Source organism: Balaenoptera borealis (assembly GCF_965194805.1).
Source record: "Balaenoptera borealis genome assembly, chromosome: 14".
In the NCBI taxonomy this organism is placed as follows: domain Eukaryota; kingdom Metazoa; phylum Chordata; class Mammalia; order Artiodactyla; family Balaenopteridae; genus Balaenoptera; species Balaenoptera borealis.
Genome location: NC_138875.1, coordinates 6,894,828 through 6,916,046, shown reverse-complemented (window position 1 = coordinate 6,916,046; position 21,219 = coordinate 6,894,828). Strand labels below are relative to the sequence as shown.

The following is a 21,219-nucleotide window of genomic DNA, read 5'->3' as shown; positions in this document are numbered from 1 at the left end:
ACTGGTCTGTGTCACATTCGTGCAGCACAGCTCACTGCACAGGAACTGAGTTTTTCTTCTGGAAGGCATACAAGAACAATAAACAAAGGGTGCTAAATAATAATGACTTATATAAACATAAGAACAACCTTTACAATAAGTGTTGGCTATAATGTGCTGGACGAGAGTTCCAGCAAATCTAGACTTCAGGCCTTAGGAGCTCTCTCTCAGTTTAAAATTACGGTCCTAACAGCTCATTTTGTCACACATGTCAAGGAGGCTCATGCAGCCACATGCTAGTAGAATGCCTAAGGATGCAAAGTTCACGTGACACACGCGGAAGAGCCATCCTGAGAGGGGACAGTGCTCAAGAGTCCATTGGAACTGCTCCAGCAACCTCCCCACCCCACCCTGCTAACAAGTGCGCTCGCTGCCCCCGTGACCGTGGGCACAGAAATTGTGTCACACCCAGAGGGCGCATCTCAGGATGCCGCAGAGCAGGAGCAGTGTGGGGACTGAAGGATGTCGTGAGCAGGAGGTAGAAGGAGAGTCAAGTCCAGGGGTTTCAGTAAGAGCGAAGGGACCGCCCACCGAGTCTCAGTGTCAAGGTCGCTGACGTCACGGCCGACTTCAGAGTCTGCTCATCCCAGCCACGCAGTCACACGTGAGGAACCTCGGGTGAACAACATAAGTATGTAAGCATGTTCACTCTCAGTAGAAGCCAAGGAAAGGCAAATAAAAATGGAAAGTAACTTCCCACTTACCAATATGGCGGACATTAGAAAGGAAAGATAACGGCCAGGGTCTGTGAGGGCGTCGGGGAACCTTGGCTCACGCCAGCGGTAGAAGTGGAGCTGATATGAAACTCATTCATTGCCCTCCCAGAAATATATAAATACATATACAGTATTATTTAAAACTGTAACTCCCATCATTTTTACTGCCCAGGAATGGCAAATGATAGCAACTTAAATATCTTTATGGTAGCAAAACAGTACCATGACTTACGTTGTATCCATCCATACAGTAAGGTGCACTGTAGTGATTAAAAAGGAAAGTACAGATAGAGGAATATTCAAAGACTAGAAGGGTGCTCAGAATAGATTTGTGGGAGGCAGACGATGGGCCCCACCCCACCCCAAAGGTATCCACAGCTGCCCTGGGACCTGTGAATGTATTGTGCTTCTGGGTAAAGGGGATTAAGGTTGCAGATGAAGCTAAAGTGACTAAGTTCTCAGTTGAAACATGAGAGGGGAAGATGATCTTGGATCATCTGAGTGGGCCCAGGGTACTCACAAAGGCCTTTGTAGGTGAAAGAAGGAGGCAGGAGAGTCCAAAGTAGAGGGATGCTATGTGAAAGAGACTCAATGGACCACTGCTGGGTTTGGACATGGAAGGGGTCCAGGGCTCTGCGGATACCTTGATTTCAGACCAATGAGACCCACGTTGAGCTTCTGACCTCCAGAACTGTTAATATATTAAATTTGTGTTGGTTTTAGTCACCAAGTTTGTGGTAATTTGTCACAGCAACAATAGGAAATGAACACAACATTGTTAAGTGAGAAATGTCTAGTTTTGTATTGTGTACACTGAAGAATGAGTTAAAAATATAAAATACATATATATACAAACACACATGCACACACACAGCAGAAGAGTCTGAAATGTTCTACAAATAGCTAAATTTAATTGTGGTTCTATCCAGGTGGTGATGTTACCCTTGATTTATATTATTTTTGGATATTTTATTATCTGCATTTTCCACAGTACTACTTTGTATCAGAAAAAATGTATTACTTTGTAATCAGAAAAAAAATATTTGTTAAAATGTTGTAGAGATCTCTCAGTTGAGGTCGCTGCAAGCCCTACTCTAAATTTGCAGTATGCATCCTTCACAGAGACACTTTAGTTTGTCATTTGTTTAAAGGTGGAGCTTTTGCTCTGGGGAGTTTCTTTCTTGTAGGATAATATTTTCCCCAAATCATAGACAACTGGTCATTGATAGTCAGGTAAAAGCCCAAACAGATATCTTTCACTGAAGAGTGTTCTCAGGTAAGCACTTCAGATTTTTAGTACATTACAGGGACATAGTTTTTACTACTCCAAGTGTAGTCCCACATTTTGACAATGTGCCAATTCATTCATTAAAAGTTTATTGCCTTCTGCCTTATGCTGAGCAGTGTCTGCTTGCTAAAATATTGCACAGCCAGAGGACGGTGGTGATTGTAACTACTTTGTAGGACCATTGAAAACAATGATTATACTTTGTTCTGTGACAAAACAGAATGCAAAAGCCCACAGACCTCTAACTACAACTTTATAAAAAAGAAACATCAGAAGATTTATATTGGTTACACCGCTCAGAAATAATTTTCATGCAATGCAGTCCACAGCACAGGGACCATGGTTTTCTCTGGAAGGTCAATAAAAACAATAAATGTGCATAAGAAGAATATCAGTAGTTGGCTTAGAGGGTCTAATATTAATATCAGCTAAGAGACATCAAGGACTTATTTACTATTTTTTAATACCTATGTCAGATTCATGGTAGGTGTAACTACTATCTCAACATTGTCAACTGAGGCTTAGAGAAGTGACTTGTTCAATGTCACACTGGAGTAGCAAATTAAATCAAAGTAAAATTCTGATTCTAAAGCCTGGGCTGTTAATCATGATTACTCTCAAAGATTTTGATTTTTTTTAAGATTATGATTTTTTAAATGATTAGGTTACTTTTATAATTGAACCATAGAAATAATTCTGCAACTCCCTGGTCTCCCCATAACCTAAAATAGAATGTTAGTCCTGGGTATGTGTGAGGAAGAGAGAGAGAGAGAGAGAGAGAGAAAACCACCGTAAGGATAAATATAAAGGAAAACTGTGATTAAGAGAAATTATCATAGCTTTCCTTCAGCCGCTGCATTTTTGAAATGTCAGAAATTACATCTCAGTGAATAGTCTTGATTTTCTATGGGTAGAGAAAGAAGAATGACTCCATTTTGGAGGTGGCAGTGGCCAGGATAATCACCTTACCTCTCAGTTTCGGCTGGGGTGATGCCATCGAAAGGGTATTTGGGGAAAAAACAGTGCTTCAGAGAGATTGTGCCAGTGATTCGGTTACTGTCAGGTCACCCCAAGGGAAATAACTCTCAGACCATCAAAGTGGTGAGAGGCGGGCACGTTCTCGAAGAAGGCCAGAGCACTCATTTTGTAAAAGTTAAAATGCAATTTAAAGCCTTGGGAGGTTAAGTTATTTGGTAGAAGCACAAAAACATCACGAGGAAGCCTTGTTGTTTATTTGCAGTTTTTGCTTGTACAGTTCAGTTTTGATGGTTTTGATTAGTCTCTGATATTTGGAGAGCATATTGTCATTATCAGAGCAGAAGTGTCCTTAGTGAGGAACAAAGCATCTAAAATGAGCAAAATGGTAGGGAGGAAAGACCATACGTTTTGAGAGGTGGGTTAGGTAAGTGTGAAAGAGTTCTGACTCCAAGCTTGCCAAGGGCTGAGAGGGGTCGTGAATGTGTGAGAGATTCTTAATGAACAGATGGTAGACAAGGCTGGGCCAGGGCTCGTCAAAAGTAACTCCTCCAAATTCCTGAGAGAGCCAAGGAACAGAACATCTTTGCATTGTTTAATTTTTTTAATTTATGAAATATTTCATAATTACAGAAAAGTACAGAGAAAAAGATGACCCCCACCAGCATGGCCACTGATTCCTATCAAAGCTCAATGTTTGGCCACATTTACTTCACATGGTTTAAAATGAGGACAATTGCAGACACACTTGAGCCCCTCTGTAAGGTCTCCCTCTCCGATCCCCACCTCTCCCTTTACATTCCCAGAGAAGGGTGTGGTGTTTCTTATTCCCATGAGTGTTTTTTTTTTTTTTTTTTTTTTTAAAGCTGTTACACCTAGGTGTGACAGTGATGGCAACGTTACAACTAATAGTATTCTTTTTTTTTTTTTTTAATGACTTATTTATTTATTTATTTATTTATGGCTGTGTTGGGTCTTCGTTTCTGCGCGAGGGCTTTCTCCAGTTGCGGCAAGCGGGAGCCACTCTTCATCGCGGTGCGCGGGCCTCTCCCTATCGCGGCCTCTCCTGTTGCGGAGCACAGGCTCCAGACGCGCAGGCTCAGTAATTGTGGCCCACGGGCCCAGTCGCTCCGCGGCATGTGGGATCCTCCCAGACCAGGGCTCGAACCCGTGTCCCCTGCACTGGCAGGCAGACTCTCAACCACTGCGCCACCAGGGAAGCCCCCATGAGTGTTTTTTGTTTAAATCATTTTGTTACTGAGGTACGTATCTGTAGATTATTGATAGTATTTGCAGGGGGTTGGCTGGTGGCCTCCAAAAGATATGCCCACATCTTAACCCCTGGAACCTGTGAATGTAGCTTTATTTGGGAAAAGGGTCTTTACCGATGCAATTAAATTAAAGATATGGAGAAGTGATGACCCTGGATTATTCAGCAGGTCCTATGTCCAGGGGCGAGTGTCTTTATAAGAGAGAGAGAGAGGAGAAGGCTGATGGAGTTTAAGGCAGATGTGGGAGAAAAGCAGCTACAAGCCAAGGAATTCCTGGAGCCTAATCTTTATGATTTGGTCTTTTCAATAAATCTTGTGTAGGAAATCCTTTCCCACCCTAGTCATAGCATCTTGCTCTGATACTTCTTTTAAATGTTTTAATGCATTTGCTTTCCATGCCTAGGTTTTTAATAGACCTTGAATTATTTCTGTGTATGATGAAAGTGATGGTTATAATATCTTCCATATGGGGGATCAGTTGTTTCGTATTTACTGAAAAGAGCAGTGTGGGTCCGGGCTCCCTGAAGCCCTGGGCTGCTTGCCTAGTTCCCCCACCTAATTGGCCATGCTTTTGTAACAGTGCCTGTTATCAGATAGGCAAATCTCACCCTTCCTACAGCTTTTCTTCTTCAGAAATGTCTTCATTATCTTGGCTCTTTGCTCTTCTTCTTCTTCTTTTTTTTAATTGAACTATGGTTGATTGATAATATTGTCTTAGTTTCAGGTGTACAGCAAAGTGATCCAGATTTTTCAGATTTTTTCCATTATAGGTTATTACAAGATACTGAACTCTTTATGAATTTTAAAATATGTATGTTTAATTATGAGAAAAACCCTGTTGATTTTAAAAAATTGGAGTTTCTTTTTTTCAGATCAAGTCTGATATAGTTATGAGTATTTCTATCTAAGGACAGGGCATATGTCTCTATTATTCAAAACCTTCTTGTGTGTGTCCTTCAATGACGTTTATTGTTTCCTCCATAAAAGTCTTGCCCATACTTTTTAAGATTTATTCCTTTGCATCTCGCAGTGTATGCTACCACTTTTGGGGCCTTTTTTTCCTAATAACTTTTGCACTTGGTTATTACTTGTTTATTCTAAAGCCATAGCTGAACTCTTTAGTAGTTTTGCTTGCATTTTTTTTTTTCACACACACACACTGTATTTTATTTTTACAAGGGATAAATAAACTGACACCAAGCATTGTAAGTGGATGACCACAACAAAAGCAACAATGGTTGCAATTACCAAACACGAAACACACTCATACTATGTCATGATATTGACATTCAGTCCAGTAATCCTCTACTGTAACTTGCTTGCATTTTTAATGGTGAGACATTTCCTACAAATAAGGAATTTTGTAGAATTGTTATCTCTAACTTTCCACTTTTTATACCACTTACTTCTTTTCCTCTCTTTAACTGCATTGGTTAGGTGCCTGATACAAGGTTGAAGAAAAGAAGTGTTATTAGTTATCCTTGATGTGGGGCATTCTTGTCCCTGACTTAAGTGGGAGCGTGAGTTAATAGCTTAAGCTATGTTGAGTGCATGGGAGAGAACTTTTTATTTTTCTCAGCCTTGCACTGTGGTGGTGAGACACGTAAGAAGAAACACACTGCTGGGAATTCCCTGGCGGTCCAGTGGTGAGGACTCTGTGCTTCCACTGCAGGGGGCACGGGTTTGATCCCTGGTCGGGGAAATAAGATCCTTCATAGCCACGCAGAGACAAAAAACAAAACAAAACAGAACAAACAAACAAAAAACACAAAACACTGCAAGGAGGGCTTCTAGCAAAATCGTTTTTTGGCACCTACTGAGATGGTGATCTCAGGCTACCTGTATGAAACAGCATGTGACTTTTTAATTTTATTTATTTATTTTTCGCTGCGGTGGGTCTTCGTTGCTGCGTGCAGGCTCTCTCTAGTTGTGGCGAGTGGGGGCCACTCTCCGTTGCGGTGCACGGGCTTCTCATTGCGGGGGCTTCTCTTGTGGAGCACGGGCTCTAGGCACGTGGGCTTCAGTAGTTGTGGCACTCAGGCTCAGTAATTGTGGCTCGCGGGCTCTAGAGCGCAGGCTCAGTAGTTGTGGCGCATGGGCTTAGTTGCTCTGTGGTATGTGGGATCTTCCCGGACCAGGGCTCGAACCCGTGTCCCCTGCAGTGGCAGGCGGATTCTTAACCACTGCACCACCAGGGAAGCCCCAGCATGTGACTTTTTAATACCCACTGGTTGTTCATGATAATCACATTAATATGTGAGCACTTTACCCAGAAAAAAGTGGTAGACAGTGTTCATGAACTTGGAGGGAGGGAAGTGAGTATTTCCCTGCGCTGTGGGAGGGGACCGTGGGCTCGTGGTGCTCCGCATCTGAAGCGAGATGGGGAAGGCAGCCCGGGACGCTCTCCTCTCTCGTGGTCTCTGAAAAGAGCGGAAGTGGTTAAGCCCATGACAGGCTAATGGTGCCTAAACCTTCTCCATACTATTTTAAACTGTGAGTTGGAGCTTAAAAAACCATTTTTTTTAAAGCTGAGGCCTGTATAACTTTTCAAACTTCAAAATGAGCATCTTTCAAAACATGCTGATCTGGGTCCGTAATATAATTTGAATATTTACAATATAAAATTATTCCGTCTATTATAGACATACAAGTATACACAAAATTTCCTTCTAACTATAATTTCTCAGCAGTCAATGATAGTGTCATCAATACGATTTTTGTCCAGGATGTAATGTCCTGCTGAAGCTATTATGCATCAGTTCCTTAGAAGATGCAAATGTAAACAGACAACATCTCTTTGTGTCAGAAATAGCGAGGTTCCCCCAACCAGATCGCTTCCAAGGCAACTGCAGTTTGTTGCTTGACCAACAGGCAGGAGTCTGGCAAGTCCTGCCTCTTTGCTTCTGTCCACACTGAAGAGACCACACCCTGAGGAGAGAGAGAATTTGAAAAAGGGCTCCCAGTACCGTCTTATACTCTTTAGCTCAAATGGGCAAGTCCTCCTTGTGAAAAAAGAAATCAGCAAGAGCTTCACAGTGAAAAGAAAGCTTGCCCACCACTGATTCCAGGGGAGAAGCTGTTTCTTGCCCAGTGGCATGAATTACCTTTTCCAGGCTTCTGTCGTCCCTGGGACGCCCCTGGGGCAGACTTGAACTTTTAAGAAACCGTGTTTCCTCAAGAAACCGCATTTCCTCTGCTCTGTCACGAGAACCTAATCTGGCTGTTTAGCTGAGTCAAAGCGTAGGACCCTGCCGACAGCTATTTCAAGCCACTGGCTTTCGCTTCTGTCTGGACCGTTTCTTCATCTTTATCCTCAAAATCCTATCCGCTCGTCAGTCTGTGCTCAAATATAGGTTTGTCCTTGAGGCCTGGGAAGGCTTCCTCCCCTTCACTAATTTTCATTTTCTCATTCCCTCTCTCTCTTCCCCTTCCGGCTGTTCCACATGATATGTTTCTACCTCGTTTTTGAGGAGCAGAGCAAGGGCTTTGGAGGCAGACCTCGGTTCAGATCCCTCTCTGAGTCTCACTGCATGGACCTGATGGGCAGCTTTCTCAATTTTATGGGCCTCAATTTCCCATCTATGGAACAGGGAAAATAATGCCAATGTCATCATATTTGTGAAAAATGAGATATGCATATGAATCATTTGACATGGCATCTACCAAACAGTTGGGCCTCAATAATCTATTATATCCCTCCTTTTCTTTTTTTCTTGTTTTTAAATTGAAGTATAGTTAATTTACAATGTTGTGTTAATTTCTACTGTACAACACAGTGATTCAGTTATACATACATATACATTTTTTAATATTCTTTTCCATTATGGTTTATCATAGGATCTGTTTTATTTCCACTTAGCTACTGATTGTTTAATAACATTTTGATTCATGGGTATTGAGACTGCATCTTATAAAACTTTGTATCCTCCTGAACCAAAGATAGTGTCTTGGGTGTATCAGGCAGTCGGTAGGAGTTGTTGAATTAAGCTGCTCAGAAGAGAAACAGAGAAGAAATAAAAGGAGATAAACTCAAAATGGACTAAAGACCTAAATGTAAGATCTGAAACCATAAAACTCCTAGCAGAGAACACAGGTGGAGCACTCTTTGACGTAAATTGTAGCAATATTTTTTGGATCTGTCTCCTAATGCAAAAGAAATAAAAGCAAAAATAAACAAGTGAGACCTAATTAAATTTAAAAGCTTTTGCCCAGCAAAGGAAACCATCAACAAGACAAGAGAACAACCTACTGAATGGGAGAAGATATTTGCAAATTATATGACCGATAAGGGGTTAATATCCAACATATGTAAACAGATCATATGACTCAACATCAAAAAAAAGGAAACAATTAGAAGATGGGTAGAAGAACCGAATAGACATGTTTCCAAAGGGGAAACGCAGATGGCCAACAGGTACATGAAAGGATGTTCAGTATCACTGATCATTGGGAAAATGCAAATCAAAACCACAATGAGATATTGCCTTACACCTGTCAGAATGGCCGTCCTCAAGAAGAACACAAATGACAAATGCTGGAGAGGGCGTGGGGAAAAGGGAATCCCGTGCACTGTGGGTGGGAATGTAAATTGGTGCAGCCGCTGTGGAAAACAGTATGGAAGTTTCTCAAAAAAAAAAAAAAGGAATAGAACTACCATATGACCCAGCAATTCCACTCCTGTGTATATATCTGAAAAAAAGACACTAATTCAAAAAGATACATGCACCCCAAAGTTCATAGCAGCCTTATTTAAAATTGCCAAGATGTGGAAGCAACCTAAGTGTCCATCAACAGATGAATGGATAAAGAAGTTATGGTATATACATACAATGGAATACTATTCAGCCATAAAAAAGGAATGCAATTTTGCCATTTGCAGCAACATGGATGGACTTGGAGGGCATTATGCTGCGTGAAGTGGGTCAGACAGAGAAGGACAGATGCTGTATGATATTACTTGTATGTGGAGTCTAAAGAATGCAACAAACTAGTGAATATGACAAAGGAGAAGAAGACTCATGATATAGAGAACGGGCTGGTGGTTACCAGTGGGGAGAGGGAAGGGGGAAAGGGCAGTATCAGGGTAGGGGGTTAAGAGGTACAAACTATTAGGTATAAAATAAGCTACAAGGATATATTGCACAACACAGGGAATATAGCCAATATTTTATAACAACTTTAAATGGAGTATAACCTTTAAAAATTGCAAATCACTATATTGTACACCTGTAACTTACATAACATTGTACAGCAACTATACTTCATTTAAAAAAAAGGCACATAATCAACATTCTGGTTCTTCACTTCTTACTCTTCAATTGAGAAGATAGCAGCAGGTTTCAAGGTCTAAATACCAAGGAGTATTTTAGACCAGGACTACTGTGTACTGAGCCCTAACAATTCTTATGCTACCTTGTTACCAGAAAGAATCTCGGAGCCACTGTGACCTCACCTAAAAGCCTTAAAATTCTGTCTCCTTTTCTTTTGCTACATAGGACATTAGTGGTAGGACTGGCAAACTTGTTATAAGATCTATAGGATAGATACTGGTAGTATATCAATGCTGATTTCCTGCTTTTGATAATTGCAATGTGGTAAGGCAGGTATTTGGGAAGAGGGGGTTATTATGTCTGCCACTCACTTTCCAACGCTTCAGAAAAAAAATACTGTGCTTAAGACAGAGAGAGACTGAGGGAGCAATCGTGATAAAATGTCAATATTTGGGAATCTCCTTGAGGCTCTGTGGTTATTCTCTGTACTAGTTTTACAACTTTTCTGTAAGGCTGAAATTATCTCAAAAGAAAGAATTGAAAACAATAGCTCTTTGAGAGTAGATGTTTGCATCTTACTTGACCAGATGAGGGAGTTACCAAACCAAATTATAGCTCTCTCGCTTCTTCCTAAAGGAAATGCTAATTATGTCATTGGCTAAGCCTGATTCAAAACTTTTGAGGCAGTCAGCTCTTCAGGGTCCGAGGCATTTCTGCTGCTCACCTGCAGTCGAAGCCTCACCATCCCTCATCCTGCTTGGATGGAGTGTCATCCTGGAGTTTGTTCTACATCGATCAGGGACAAGTACAGAGGCTTTGCTTGACCAGCAATGTCTGAAGTGGGTGCATTCCTGGAGCTGGGGACACGGTCACCTTGGAAAAGATCAGCTTTGACAAACAAGGCTTTAACGACATGCTTGCTTAATGCACCAGTATGGGGCTGGATTGTTTTCCAGAGGACTGGTCAGAATTGTTTGACTCTGTAACAAACTTGTGCTTGGGTGGAGGAGGGAGGGGAAGAAATAATGCTATAGATTTATTAGATTTTTATGAAGAATAAAAGATAAATATTGGAACAGCTCTTTGCAAACGCAGACTAAATTATATGTTTAATTGTACATAAAATTGGCTTTTCTATAATTTTCCTTACAGTATTACTAGTCTGTCAGATTTCCCTTCCAGAGCAAACAGAGGACTCTGGGAAGGATATTAGGAGGTCACTGCATGCCCCTAAATTGTGGTCCAGCTAGAATTCAAGCATTTCTGCCAGACCCATGGGAGCAGCCTTTTTGATGGGCAGCTCCAGAAAATAAGGGAGAAGAGATTTGAGTCAAACTTGGTGGGATAGAGACACCCCAGATTTGTAAACGAGAGAATTTCTAATGCAGCTGCCAACGGTCCCTCACCCCCGTCCTCATCCATTAATCTCGGGTCCTCTCCTGCCTTCTCCACACACACCCTCCACCAGGTGAGGGTCTCACGTCTGGGGACCAAAAGTAGAGAGGCTAATTTTACAGATCTGGGAGTGGCATTGGGGGCATAAGGAAGCACTTTGGGGAACCAACCTAGATGTGTGACCTAGAGGGTGTGTGTGTGTGTGCGTGTGTGTGTGTGTGCGTGCGTGTGTGTGTGTGTGCGCGCACGCGCGCGCTCACGGCGTCATTGGCCAGCACAGCGTGTGTGTGCCGAGGGCGCAGCATGCTGACATCTCGGTGATGCTGGTGAGGTCTCAGCCAGGCAGTGACTTTGGCGCAGGGAGGACTCGGCACGCGGGGCACTGGCGCTCCGGGATTCCTACATGGCATCGCTGCCATGTACCGATGGCATCAAGGCGCTTCATATAGCACCATGCGTAGGAAGGGAGCCAGAGCTGAGGAAGTCACCACGCTGGCAGCTCGGGGATCTGTTCTTGATTACCTGCGAGACAGACGCCTTCTGGAGATTTGCAATTTTAAGAGAGACCGATCCTGCAGTAACCAGCGCAGGACGAGCAGAGAAATAGCTCATGTACTACTGCTGTGAAAAACCCAAATGAAATCCACCGTGAACCTACATAATCCACATGTGGGTTAATTGGCAGATTATTTGCATTTCTTACCTTGCTAACTTATAAGGATTGCTATTTTTTTTAATCTCAGTTTAAATATATACATTAAAATAAATTTTATTTGATTGCCACAATCGTACTCTAACCTGATATTCGTCAAAGCAATGCAGAGATTCTGAAGCTGGGGTGCACATCAGAATCACCGAGAGAGATGTAAAAATACATATGCCTCGAATCCATCCTGAGAAAATCAGATTTCAAGATTTGGGATGAAACCAACATAGCTATAGTTAAAAAAAAATTTTTAAGGAGATTTTAGGATTCATTTCCTTGTTGAAGACTAACAAACAATGTAATCCTGTTACGTAATATAAAATGTATAATTATAAATGTATGATACTTATACTCTACTTAGATAAAGCCTATAGTTACGATAAAATGTAACAGGTGAATCATAAAAGGAAATCATAACTGATTATATAACCCTGTCGTGCATTGTATTGCTGTTTTTATCTTTTCAAAGCCCTTTACAACCATTATCCTGATTTGTTCCTACAGCAATCGCAAAAGAGAGGTGTGAAAAGTCTTTGGGCTGTTCCTTGGAAAAGAGACAATGATCGGGATAAGGTAGCGACACAGGAGAGTCTTACCGGAAAGGATCCAGGTAAGTGCGTGTCCCGAGCTTAAATGTGCGGATCTGAACATACTTCTGGCGTTTAGCAGAGATTACCCAGTAACTACCTGTCTGTTTGTGCTAAACTCTTTTACAGGAGAATTATAGCCGTTAGAGTTAACTGCCTTTTTAGCATTATGCTCTGTAATTTAAAAATATTTCCCAAACCCCTACACCTGTAGCCTCCTGCAGTCTCCGCCTGGCAACTAACATCTTTTGAAATCTATTCCCTTAGGATTCTACTCACAAGGGTGGCTGGTCCAGTTCTGCCAGATGGCAACCAGCTTGCCTAGGTAATCTCCGTTTTCATTAGAAACTCCAGAACTAATTTAGGATAAAGCTTTGCCCATTTAGTGTACGTTAGTCCTTGTTCTTTTAATACGATTTAGATGTATCCACAGGCCCATCATTCTTCCTGTTAGTTGTCTGGCTGACATAGATACTCTTATCACAGTGCCTGCATGTTACTGAAAATGTTCCCATAGAATAGAAATTAAATGTGACTATAATTTATAGATTTGTGGATGAATATTTTTGGATTCAACATATTCATTTCCCATGAATATTTCTAAGAGAAAAAAAAATCAACAGAGACTTTGAACAATGGATATCAAATCAGAATTGCAAGGGAATAATCATCTTTTCATCTTTATTAAATTTTAAAAGCATTTGGCTGAATATAGTTTTGCTTCCATTGGCATTAAAAAGTCATGGCATTCAATTGGTATTATTTTATGTACATAAATCAAAACAATCAACGATATATGATTATTTGCTACTTCTTTGTATAATCAGTGAAAATTTAATAATTCTACTTTTAAGAGGAAAGGTTAGTATTTCTTTGTAGAAACAATAAAATTAAGTTGCAGCTGTAGAGGCATAAGCATACAGTTAAGAGAAATACTGCCCCCTGCCCCCCCGATCTGATCCCCGATAAGACCTGCTGATTCTCCCTCCAAATGTCTAGAACCTGTTTCCTTCTCTCCATCTTCTCAGACATGGTCTTCCCGGACTACCACCCAAATTCCTAACCACATCTGAGTCTCCCTGCTTCTGCTCTCGCTAAATCCCCACCCCATCCATTTATACAGCAGCCAAATGATTTTTTTCCCTGTAAATGCAAATGGGATCATGATTCTTCTCATTCACTGGTTTCCCATTGCACTTGGGATACATCTGAACTTCTTCAGACCTAGGATTTTCTTTCCTTCTCACTCACTGTGGACTATCCACGCTGGCTTTGGCGTCTGTGACCCAAAATGCTGACTCATAACTCTTGGCCTGAATGGTCTTCGGGTGTCTGCTTAAATGTCACTTCCTCCTAGAGGTCTTGTCTGGTCGCTCTGCTCTTTTCTTTCTGAGCCTTTATCACTATGTGTAATTGTATTTTCACACATTTGTTTGCTCATTTAACACAGCTCCATGAGGGCTGGGATCTCTCTGTTTTTGTCCAGAGCAGTGCATGAATGAATACCCAAATGTTTCAGATAAGCGTGGAACTTGGGCAACATGGATGAATCAAAATTACACGACGTATCCCCAAACTGGGCCCAATCATCCCAGTGGGATTTCCCCGACAAGTTCATTGTAATTTTTTGTCCCTCTGTTAGAGGTGATCTCTATTCTTCTTCACTCTTACATTACTTTGTTCAACTCTCCTAATCTTAGAATGAAGACATTGCAAATGTTTCTGCCAATACTAATTTCTGCGTTTATTGTCTGCAGTAGAGCATTTATTTTTTTATTTTTGTATTTTTACCAAGAGATGTTATGAGTGTGTGCCTGACCTCTTCGGTTACAGAGTAATTAAAGACATGGTTTTTTCCTTTTCTTTGGCACTGAGCTCTGGGTGAGATTGAATATATATCTATATACCTATAGATACATATTTGAGGGGATGCATGTATTTTTTATACATATATTTCTCCCCTCCCTTAATTTCTCTTATTGCTTTTGAATGAGGAGGATCCAAGCTAATTTTTGCATGAAACATATATTTTTAACAAGTTGACTTTTTTTTAACATGCTGTAACCATCTGTCAGTCAGTAAGTCTAAAAATCAGAGATATTGAAATTAACATTCTTTTAGAAGAAAATGTAGTCATTTCTTGTAAGCCCTTTAAACCCCCAAAGGGACTTAGGGTAATTTTGCTTCGAAGCAACACTGACCTCCTGTGGCCAGGGAGTCTTATTAAACAGTTTTTCTTTTCTTTTCTTTTCTTTTTTTCTTTTGTCTTTCTTCTTCTTTTTTAAACCAAGTTTACCTTTCTTTACCAAGTTTTCCTTCTAATAATTTCTCTATCATGGAAATTTTTATTTTCAAGCCACAAAGTTTATTTTAACTTAACCGTGATGGTATGGTCAATCTATAATTCTCGCTCACCAAGGCAACAGTGAAGAAGAGACCCTCTTCTGTCACTTGTGGGGCAAGTGCGGGGCTGTAGAGCCTCAAAGTGCAGGAGGTATGGTATTTGGAGTCTGGTCGCTCTAAGTATGTGGTTATTTTCCCCATTTACTGCACTTTTCTCCTATTCCTTCCATTCAATAAATGGGTCAGTCTTAATTTATCTCATGGAAACCTTGGAGTCAGCTCTTCTTTAGTTAGCTAAAGTTCATTATTCTTACGCCCCATCAATTTACTTTTCAAAATACCTTGTGTCTGAGTCTCTTCCTCACTTGCATTTTCACCACCTTTGTCTTCAGCTTCCTTGAAGATGACAGTAGCCCCCTGAGCGCCTTCTCTTGATTTTAACACCCTTTTTTTAAAAAAATTGAGGCATAATCAACATACAACGTTATATTAATTTCAGGTGGACAACATCATGATTCACTATTTGTACACACTGTGAAATGATCATCACAATGTCTAGTTAACAGCCGTCACCATCCGTAGTTACAGAATTTTTTTTCTTGTGATGAGAACTTCTAAGATTTAGTCTCTTAGTGACTGTCACATAGGCATTACAGTATTATTAACTCTAGTCACCATGCTGTACAGTACGTCCCTAGGACATTTATTTACAGCTGGAAGTCCCCTTCACTCATTTCATCCATCCCCACCCCCTGCCTCTGGCACCCACTGGTCTGCCCTCTGTTTCTCCTCTTCCGCTGCCCATTCTTCGCTCACGCGCCACTCCTCGGAAGAACTACTCCACGTGTTGTCTGAGGATCAGCTGTTCCTTCTGGGTCTGCGATAACGTCAGGCTGCAACTGAGAGTAAGAATTTCAAAATGTTCATGATCATTTGACAGAGTAATTTTGTGTATGTTTGAATCTGATAACAAAAAAATTGGGTTTTGGGGGTAGTCATTGCCTTTCTTTATTCCACGTTCTCGACACCTATTTTTGTTGTATTTTATTGTCTTTTATAGTAACCCTTCTTAGGCTGGAAATAAACCAGCCCTTCGCTACACGAGGTTCGCAGAACACTGTTCTAGTCTAGCCCACTGGACTAATCCTTCTTCATCATCCTTTTTTAGGGGTTATTTCCTCACTCAAAGATTTCCATACACTTATTTCACAGTGTATCACTTCTAAACTGTCCCTAGGATTTCTAGTGAATTTTAACTTCAGCGTCAGGAAGAAGCTGTCCAATCTTCTTCTCAAGTCAGCCCCGGGGCTCTCAGGGACCCCTGTGCAGACGCTCCTTCAGTTCCGTTCTTTCTTTGCTTATATTCCGGAGCTGCCCACACCTTGGATCTAACCTAGCATCCCCTTCTTGCTCTGTGACCCGTCCAAATGGGACCATTGCTTCTAGGTCCCCTGCATGTTTTCTTCCTGGTTAGAGTTTCCTGTTGTCTCAAACCTTAGTCATCTTCCTGTTCAGTCAGTTCCCATGGCAACCACCGTAACGACAGGTCTTACATTTTTGGAGGGCCTCTTTGTGCAGGTGTTGCTCTCTGCACCTGTGCTTTCTGTGCAAAATCTCCTGTAATCCTCAAACTAGCCCTGCAGGGTGGTTTCTATCTTCATCCCCATTGTATGTGCGGAAACTGAGAAACAAGGTGTTAAGTCTCATTCCCAAGGTTGCAGAGGTTGTAAGAGGTGGAGTGTGCATAACACCAAGTCTAAATTGGGTTTAGATCTCTCTGCGAGATGAGTATTATGAACCTTCGTTTAGAGAGGGCCACGGAAACTGGGGCGGAACGGATGTGAACTCATGTCAGTTGTATCAGTTTCCTTGGGCTGCTGTAACAAATCATGACAACCTGGGTGGCTTAAACAACAGGTTTATTGTCTCAGAGTGCTGGAGGCGACAAGTCTGAAGTCAAGGTGTTGAAAGGCTCCTGGAGACTGCAGGAGAGTCTGCTCCATGCCTCTGTGTCTCCCAGCTTCACGTACCAATAGTTGCCAGCAAGCCTTGCATTCCTCGGCTTGTAGTCGCATCACTCTGATGTCTACCTTCATGTCCACACGACCTTCTCTTCTCTGTCCTTGCTCCCTGTCCTTTCTCTTGTAAGGACACCAGTCACTGGGTTTAGGGTGACCTCCTCTCAAGACCCTTAACTTCATCACAAGTACAAAGACCCAATTTCCAAATAAGGGCACGCTCCCAGGTACCCGGATTTGGGGACATGAGCATCTCTTTTTGGAGAACACGATTCAGCCCACTGCAGGGTTTGTCTAACTACACAGCACACATTCTTTCCATGCCATGCTGCCTTGTGTCCATCGCTGTCGTATTTGATGACACGCTCTCCAGACTTGCAGCTGTATGTTTCACAAGGCTTGGTTTCATTTCAACTATTGGTGCTTCACGACCATGCTTTCTACACCATCTGCTGCCCCTCAGTGCCTCTCACAGAGCAGTATGTAAGAAAGTGCTCAGGAGGGAATGGCTGGCATCAGAATGGATGCAAGAGCTGCCCTTGGACTTCTACATCACAGCCACAGAAAGGTAACTGACATCTATGGACAAAGCCATTCTTGGGTGTAAGCACATGAGTGGTGTCCCTACACACAAACAAGGAAGCGTGCTGGAAGTTCTGGGGCAGGAACCCATAATTATTGAGCTTCTACTACATGCTCAGCCTTGTCACCCATTTTACTTTATTATTATTTGATTCATACTCAGTCCACTAAAGTTCACAGCAGTAGGAGGAAAAGAAATGAAGCAGCTAAAATAGGTAAATTGCAGTTGATTTGGGGATAGTAGGTTAAGGCTAACAAGACTGAAGAAAACAATTTTTTGTGGCTCATTTTGAAAATAATTCTTGAAAAATAATCAAATCAAGGTATCACAGGTCTTATCAATCAAATAAATGCTTTTATTAAAAAGACAAAACCTTGGGACTTCCCTGGTGGTGCAGTGTTAAGAATCCGCCTGCCAATGCAGGGGACACGGGTTCCAGCCCTGGTCCGGGAAGATCCCACATGCCGCGGAGCAACTAAGCCCGCGAGCCACAACTACTGAGCCCACGTGCCTAGAGCCCGTGAGCCACAACAAGAGAAGCCACCGCAAGGAGGAGCCCGTGCACCGCAACTAGAGAAAGCCCACGTGCAGCAACGAAGACCCAACACAGCCAAAAATAAATAAATAAATTTATTTAAAAAAAAAGACAAAACCTTAGCACTGTGAGAGAAGCTTCGCTTTTGTATCGTCACTCCTGGGAAAGCTTTAAAGCTAAATCATAATGAGCCTTATAACTTTTAGTCCTCAAGTTTCAGCGATTCTTTCTTTGGTGACTTCACTTCAGGGCAGGTTAGGAATAGTGGAATTAATTCTGAGCACAACAAAGCCTGACTCAGACTTTCAGAACTCGATTTGCAGTTTAAACCTTCGGTTTTTGTTTGTTTGCTTTTGTTTTTCACTTAGTCCTTGAGAATGTAATGGTAAAAGACAGCACTTTGAACTGAAATGATGTGCAGGGTAATTGGAGCCTGGCTGGTGCGGGCCAGGGGTCCCCATGAAAGACTCCCTCCCCCAGGATACTCAGCTTTCCAGCTGTTTTTAAAGTGGATTGTTCCCCAAAGAGAAGGAAGAGTAAATATATCTCAAGTGTAAGGCTCTGTTGAAAAGAAGCAAAGACTGCCTGTTTTTAAATGACTAAATCTGTGATGAGAAAATAAGATAAGGGAAGTAAAGGCCTGGTATTCCCTTCAGTTTGCCTGTTTTTATGCGTGATGCTCTATTTCTGGATACATGTTCTTGAACACATCCTATTTTAAAATCTCTCCCCTCCTTTGTGAATTGTCCAAGTTCATCCTGATATCCCAGTAGGGTGGAAATGGGAAGATTGTTTCCTTGTGTTACCTGCGTGGCCACGAAAGGGCTCTTGTTGGTTTACCAACAGCTCCCCCTGGTGGCGTTTCTAGGCATTTCATCATTCTAAATAGTTTAAAAATCTCAAGGACAAGATGAGGCTAAATTTGACTTATAAACAATATTTTACTTCGGTTTTCAAGTTGTTGATTTAATTACTCCTCTCTCCTGCTGTATCTGTTGGTTCTGCCTGTGTAAGGCGGGGGAACTGGTCTTCGTTATTAAATTTAGGGATGAAGTCTGTGGCTTGGAGTGCACTGGGCCTCAGGTTCACGTAGGGTTCGAGCACACGTTATTAACAGTGACCACTAAATTAGTGGCAACAGTCTGCACCAAACCCTTGCACCCGACTTGTCTTTAAACATTTAAGTAATTTAATTCTAAAATACACTTTTTCAAGACTGAAGTATTTTTAATTGTTGTTATTGTTATCTCAAGGTATAGTATTCCTTTTATCTTTATTTGAACTCAGACTTTTTCACTAACTACTAAAATGTATATCTTGTGCAATACCTTATAAGCTCACATCCACTTAAATTCTGTGTGAAATTATTTGAAAATTAAGTTGTTTGAATGATAAATTCATATATGAGAGGTATAGACTCAGCAAGGACGGCTACCCTAGGCTTTACATCTCTTTTTAAAAAAAAAAAACCCTCCATGTTTTAATTCAGAGCAATAAAAATCAGAATTAACCCATTTTACATGAGAGGAACATCTGGTTTTGAGCTTTGCTCTAACTCTTGGTATTTTGGTGTTCTCATGACACTGACATTAAAAATGCTGCCTGACAACTTCTTCCTTTGGGTCATCATCTTACTTTCCTATCACTATGACCACTTTTCCATCTGTCTGTCAAGCTTTTGCCTTATTTGAATAATATAGATTAGGCGGTCATTCAGAGATCATTTAAAATATAGTTTTGCTTAGACTATAGTACGTATTTTACTCAGTGACTGCTTAGCTGTAGAAATAATCAGATCTAGGGCAATTAATTTAGAAGCCCAGGACTTATCTGTGTGTGTGTGTGTGTGTGTGTGTGTGTGTGTGTGAGCAAGCATGCTTATGTGTATTTAAAGATCATGTTGGGTTTGCATGTGTTTTGAATGTATATTCTGAGAAACAATAGAATTTCTTCTAGAAGCAGTAGGTATCAGGTTCCTTAAACTTCTATCGTCATTTTCTTTCTCATCTGGGCCATAGTTTTTTAAGTGATAAGTTTTTAAGATTTTAAAGATACTTCAACTTGTATTATCTAGCTCTAGTTACTCTAAGAAGTGCTTTGGATTTGCCCTATTGTTTTAGTATAATTAGCTATAACACCTACCGTAACCTCTGTCTTTTTTTTTTTTTTTTTTTTTTTAAGTTTAGGATTTTATTTATTTATTTATTTATTTATTTATTTTTGGCTGTGTTGGGTCTTCGTTTCTGTGCGAGGGCTTTCTCCAGTTGCGGCAAGTGGGGGCCACTCTTCACCGCGGTGCGCGAGCCTCTAACCATCGCGGCCTCTCTTGCTGCGGAGCACAGGCTCCAGACGCGCAGGCTCAGTAATTGTGGCTCACGGGCCTAGCTGCTCTGCGGCATGTGGGATCTTCCCAGACCAGAGCTCGAACCCGTGTCCCCTGCATTAGCAGGCAGATTCTCAACCCCTGCGCCACCAGGGAAGCCCCACCTCTGTCTTTAATAGAACATTTAATATACTATCTGTGACCTTCTGACTTTTGAACTATAAGATTTTGCATCCCTGATTTATAGTCTGTGATGACTGTATTCTTTTATGAAGAAAAATCTTTGAAAGAAATTTCTAGAACTTTATGAAACTTTGGGTCTTCTAATTAGTATAAGCTTTGCTTGCTTGCTTATTTATTTATTTAAGTTGTGGTAAAATTCACATAATATAAAATTACCATCTAAACCATTTTTAAGTGTATTCACATTTTTGTGCAACAGATGGCTAGGACTTTTTCATCTTTTATACAACTGAAACTATACCCACAGCTCTCTCCCTTCCCCACCCCCCCATGTCGGGGCTTTATTCTTTATGGACCTCACATCCTGTGAGGACCAGGCATGGAGGAGTAGGGCAGTGACTCCATTAGCAGCTGCTGGGAGAAAGGAGGGAATCAGGTGATGCTAAAAAAAGCCAATTTACATTATAATCAGTCTCTTGCACCCCGCTACTCTCCATGGAAAGCAAATTAATCTTATCCTACTGGTTAATATATCTTAACTATTTTTATGAACTCTCCTTCCCTTATTGTCCCTCAATTTTGCTGATTTTTAATAATCCAATTTCATATATGAGGGAAGAATCCACAGTGTGATTTGTGCTAGACAGCTTTGATTTTTTTTAAAAACTTAAATCCAATATTTAAAAGCGCTTTCTAAGAAGTGTTTAAAAATACGAAATACATGAAATCCCGGGGCCTGATGAAAAGAACTTAGGTTTTTTAAACTACTTAGAAGAGAAACAGTCACAGGGACAGTGTCTCTTTTTTGTCCGTATGCCTTTGTGAATGATGGGAGGCTGCTACTTCCATGTTGATAATCCACTGGCCAGTTCTCTTTCTTCTCTTTCTTGAATATGGCTGAATGTATAGCAGCAGCCAATAAATATTTGTTAAATGATGAAATAAATAAATAGAAAGGACAAGCTATACGAGAGCAACGAAGTGCTA

At 41.2% G+C, this 21,219-nt stretch overlaps 1 protein-coding gene across 1 annotated transcript in view; it reads left to right on the top strand.

Moving 5' to 3' along the window:
* LOC309611186 (uncharacterized protein) overlaps nt 1-21,219 on the top strand; it is a 792,706-nt gene that overhangs the window by 65,281 nt on the left and 706,206 nt on the right. The window contains exon 5 of the mRNA XM_082355316.1: nt 12,165-12,270. Within this exon, the coding sequence (XP_082211442.1) occupies nt 12,165-12,270 (106 nt within the window). The remainder of the gene's footprint in view (nt 1-12,164; nt 12,271-21,219) is intronic.